Source organism: Gastrolobium bilobum, unplaced genomic scaffold (assembly GCF_033153095.1).
Source record: "Gastrolobium bilobum isolate Gb01-03AN ecotype WA unplaced genomic scaffold, APGP_CSIRO_Gbil_v1 utg1863, whole genome shotgun sequence".
In the NCBI taxonomy this organism is placed as follows: Eukaryota; Viridiplantae; Streptophyta; class Magnoliopsida; order Fabales; family Fabaceae; genus Gastrolobium; species Gastrolobium bilobum.
The window spans coordinates 109,385-114,814 of record NW_026898976.1 but is presented as its reverse complement, the minus strand read 5'-3'; the positions used below and the strand labels follow the sequence as shown (position 1 = coordinate 114,814).

General features: G+C 35.3%; 1 protein-coding gene across 1 annotated transcript; it reads left to right on the top strand.

Annotated features, from left to right (window-relative positions):
- Positions 1-831: 831 nt before the first annotated feature.
- Positions 832-5,089, top strand: LOC133286029 (UDP-galactose/UDP-glucose transporter 7). The gene is made up of 8 exons (XM_061483369.1): positions 832-1,123; positions 1,284-1,383; positions 1,558-1,663; positions 1,782-2,027; positions 2,718-2,828; positions 2,929-3,087; positions 4,306-4,449; positions 4,631-5,089. The coding sequence occupies exons 2-8, from the start codon at positions 1,343-1,345 to the stop codon at positions 4,793-4,795; spliced, it is 972 nt and encodes a 323-aa protein (XP_061339353.1). The 5' UTR covers positions 832-1,123; positions 1,284-1,342; the 3' UTR covers positions 4,796-5,089.
- Positions 5,090-5,430: the final 341 nt, after the last annotated feature.

The window sequence follows — 5,430 nt, the reverse complement described above, 5'->3', positions numbered from 1 at the left end:
ACCGGTCAGATATAATGTAGTTTTATAAGAGTTGTAAACAAAAAGTTTGTAAATATAACTTTCACACACACACACACACACACATATATATATATAGGGGCAGGATATTCTTACACCGGTGTAAGAGTTAGAAGTCTTACACTCAATCTTGATCATTGATCCACTTGTATCCAATGGCTCACATTACTAAAAATTTTGAACCATTAGATATAAGTGGGATCAACGTACAAGATTAAGAGTGTAACTTACACTGGTGTAAAATGATCCTAACCGATATATATATATATGATTCAGGATCATTTTACACCGGTGTAAGACTACAAGTCTTACACCACATCTCAACTATTGATGGACGGAAATCATCGATAGGTATTTGAAGTGTAATTAATGATTAATTAATATTGATTAATTCGTATGACTTCCTAAGTTATAACCGTTGAATGTACGGAAATCAACGATTGAGATGTGATGTAAGAATTATAAGTCTTACACCGATGTAAAATAATTCTATATATATATATATATATATATATATGATCCTTCACATATATGCGTTATATTGTATTATATCTTCATTTACAATACATCAAACAATTGGTCATTTAATGTGAAATTTTTGCAAACAAATTTATGATTAAAATAATGTCACATTGCTCATTTGCAAACAATATTTTTTGTCCACGTATAATAATGGCAGATGTACTGAATCGAAGGATTTATTCGTCCAAGTGTGATAAGTTTTGATTTTATTTTTTATTCTATATAAAAAATAAATATTATTATTTATTATATTTTTCCGGAATGCATAGGATGGCAAGAGTGATACCGAAAAGGAAGAAATATAATATAGAGAAGAAGGTATCACGAGTCTCCATCTTGCTCGAATTTTAGGGAACCAGCCAAGAAATTCAAATCTCAACAACAACAACATTGTCATGCCGATACCATACGCCAGCTGTTTCACTCCCTCTTTTCTTTTCATCTTTCATTCATTTTTTTTACTACTTCACGCACTCTTTCCATTTCCTTCCATTTTCCACGGTAACCTCCTCCTTTTTCCTTCTTCCTATCACTCTTTCCACTTTTCTCTTTACCAGCAGACATGTAAATTCGCCTTTACCAGGTAACGCTTTCCTCTCTCTTATTTACTTATTTGTTTATTCTCTATAATTTTATATTTGATTACTTAATTACTCAATTCGGTTTTGTTTTGTTTGATTCGTGGCGTTCTTAGCGTAGTATTTGGTTTAATTTGATTTGTTTTGATTTGATTCGATTCTCAGGTCTTGACTTTGGATTCAGGTTTTATTTTATTGGATCTACTTTTCGCCGTTAATTGGCCATGGATATCCGTGCCGATCCAGAAACCACTTCCTTTTCAAGGTTTTCCATATGCTTCTATCCTTTTTGTTTACTTTGCTTGGATTTCACTGGATCGGAATTGAAATTTTCGATAATTGTAGTGAACATGTCTTAACTAGAATCGCTGATGTTGCTGTTTGAAATCATGAATATTCAAGGCTCTTATGGTATAACCATGAATTTGTTATCTCACAGTTTGTTCGCAGCCGTGTCATATGGAATTTCCTCAATGGCTATGGTTTTTATCAATAAGGCTGTTCTTATGCAGTATGCACATTCGATGACTCTCCTCACTTTGCAGGTATTGCTAATTAAAGAAAACACAGAACCTCAGGCTTTGGTTATTCTTCTTCTTCTGACTATTATAAGATTTGTTGTTTCCGATAATGTTGATAACTGCATCTGTCTGTCTTTCTTAGCAACTGGCAACCACCTTGCTTATACACTTTGGTAGGAGAATGGGATACACAAAAGCGAAAGGAGTAGATATGGCAACGGCCAAGCAATTGCTCCCGATTTCGATATTCTACAATGCCAATGTTGCTTTTGCTTTGGCAAGTTTGAAAGGAGTCAATATCCCAATGTATATTGCTATAAAGAGGCTTACACCGCTTGCTGTTCTTATCGCTGGGTTTTACTCGGGAAAGGGGAGACCTACAGCTCAGGTTTGAGTTTTTATAATTTTATTGTTCAGTTTATTTATTGTTATTGTCAAGTTTTTATTTATTCTGTTACCTTATGAAGATAGTTTATGTATGAGAAAAATCAAAGTTCTTGGTTGAACTAGGGTGCACAGAGATCAAAGAGAGTTCGTAGAAAAGCATTCGCTGGCTTTTAAAGAGGCAGAAGAACCATTTGTAATAGAACTGTATTGATTTAGCAAGGGGGTATTGCAGTAAAAAAAAACTTTGATCTTCTTGTGGAAAGATTAATCCCAAGTGGTCTCCAAAATTGGAGAAGGTACCTTATACAACGGTGAACTGTATCATAACATATGATGTTCGTTTTCTCATACATAGACATGGAGAACATAATTAAAATAATATGTGTGTTTAGTGCCAAAGCTGTTGTTTTTTGCTTAGAAGTCATTTCATTAGCCTTGGCCCTTGGGTGCCTACTATGATGGTTGGTAGCATTTTATTCTTTCCCTCTCTTCAGCTATGAAAGAGGCTTTTGATGTTGGATTTTCTGTCACTTGTTTTTATTTTTATCAATTCCTTGTAAAACAGCCAATTTGGAATCTTAATATAAAATACAATTGCATTTAATGCATGTGCTGAAGTTTTTATTTGGCTATCAATTTTATTGGATTTCACACACAATAGAACATGGTTTACCTTTCTGTCAAATTTCAGGTGACACTTTCGGTGATATTGACTGCTGCTGGAGTTCTCATTGCAGCCCTTGGGGATTTTTCCTTTGACCTTTTTGGGTATAGCATGGCTTTCATTTCTGTTTTTTTCCAGGTGATTTGCTGATATTTTATTGTTCTTTATCTTATAATGGAGTAATGGACACTGTAATTGTGCATGCTTTTCTCATAGTGTTGCTTACTCATCTATGCAGACCATGTACCTTGTGCTGGTGGAAAAATCTGGTGCTGAGGATGGACTTTCATCGGTGGAAATCATGTTCTATAACAGCTTTTTATCTCTTCCATTTTTGATGTTTCTCATCATAGCCACAGGGGAATTCCCAAATTCTTTATCAGTATTGTTTGCAAAGGTGAGAATCTCAACCTGATTCTTTATCAGGTTCTGTTTTCAATCTAAACAACCCAGTAAATACCATGATTTCAAATGGAACTGCTAAAAGCCCCCATAATGGTTTGATCTTGCTACTACTAGGTTATCCCCAACAGGAAATGATGTTCAGTAGTCATTCATTTCCTTGTGACAGTTTTTCTGAGTTGTTGGATAATTCAAGAAGAATTACATCAGCACTATTCGTCCCTTCCTCTGTCTGATACTTCCCATTGAAAAGTTTCATGCTAATTTTCTACTTACTTGTCCACTCTAGAATATTACGATTAATTGCGCCGCAATAGCGCCGTATGGGCATTGTGGTGCCTTGCCGCAAGAAACCGCGCCACGCCGCACTGGAACGCAATAGCGGCCATTGCGATAGCATTTGCGGCCAAATCGCGGCCATATTGCTGTCATAAGGCAAAATATCAATTTTGTCCTAAATTTAAATGTGTAACAGAAAATTTTTAAGGATTTTTTAGTCTATCTGCGTCTCTCTCTGTCACTTTTGCTATCTCTGTCTTTAAAAAATGTTTCTTTTTGTCATTATTTCTGTCATATATTTATTCCGCTATTTCCACGACCGCAACTCGCTATAGCGCTATAGCTTTTTTCGAGGCTAACCGCGACATGCCGCAATCTGCATTTGATAACTTTGTCAGAATCCAGGAGGTTCATTTCTTGCAAAACAATCCCTACCTGGGGGGGATTTGGGAGAGAGTGAGTTTGTTGAGATTAGGCATGAAACAAAAATCAAGGACAAAGAAAAGGGGGATCAAGCTGAGATCACTTGATGTATAGTGGAAAGCAAGATAATCTGGTGGGAACAACTTTTGATTTTGGTTTGTTAAGATGGGGCTGTTTCCCAGTTATAAAACACTTGCCCTCTTACAATATGCCAGAATGCTTTTTAATTAAAATTTTAATTAATAGATTAGTTGATTCAGTTTCTTTAATTCTTCTACATCAAAGTCCTGGCAAACTGTATTCTTTAGTAGTCATTCTGTGAGAATAAATCAAGGATTATAGAAACTTAGTTGTGATGGTTTACAAAGGAAGCCATACCTGGCAACTTATTTTGGAAAGCTAAAAATTTGTATATATCTGATGAATATGGCATAGCTGGATCATATATATTATTTAGTCATATATTGATGCGAAAGCTAATATCTAACATAAAATTTGTTTTCCTTTGCAGAGTTATTCTTTTTCATTTTTGGTGATCCTTATTCTTTCATTGGTGATGGGCATTGTTCTCAACTTCACCATGTTCTTGTGTACTATAGTTAATTCAGCTCTAACTACAACTATTGTTGGCGTTCTCAAAGGGGTTGGTTCCACGGTAAGCTAGGAGTGATCCTGTGTTTCCCATAGAAAATTTCTGTCACAGCACAAAAACTTGAATTTGGAATAATGCCCTGGCACTGAATATTGATACATATACATCATCCATCCATCCATCTTTTCTTTGAACTTTTAATTTTAACTGTAAACATTAAATCTGTTTCATGTTGCTTCTTCAGACCCTTGGTTTCGTCTTACTGGGTGGTGTTCAAGTTCATGCTTTGAATGTGACTGGATTGGTCATCAATACAGCTGGTGGTGTGTGGTATTCATATGCTAAATATCGGCAGAAAAAAAGTAAGACAGTGAAGCTAGTAACAGATGTGGAGGCTCATCGTAAATAGAAGTGGCATTGATGAGTTGCTGTGAAAACTAACAGTTACATAACTGTTTCTTTACTCTGATTTACTATGATTATAAGCACTAGTATTTAAGCTCCCCCCCCCCCCCCCCCCCCCCCCCCGGCCCCCTTTCTCTCATTATTTTACAGTAATTTACAGGCTCACATAGAGCCTCAGAGGTAGTAGACCGACATATGCAGAATTCAATAAAACAGTTGTACTTTTATTGTGGAAATATATACAGAATATCAGACTATGCCATTTGTGGGTGGTCTCTATCTTATTTTACGCTCTATTCTCTCAACACAGAAATTGATAATTGTTGGAAAGGTTGTGATAAAGTGTGTTACCTACAGTATGGCTTAGTTCCGGCCCCTTGTATCTATTTGCAGATTGGCATCCTTGTACATGTGTGTGATCACTGATCATCCAGACCCCTTCCATTTCAATTTTGACAATTAAGTTTAGTGTGTTTGAATTAGTTTATTTTGTATTTTAAGTTTTTAACAATAAACTTTCTTGAAAGAAATAAAATAAAAAAAGTAATTATTTTTCTAAAAATAATTGTTGCCAAACATGGACTTGATTTCAGAATTAACTCGTTATTGGATTGTTCTGGACTATCAGCTTAGTTTAAG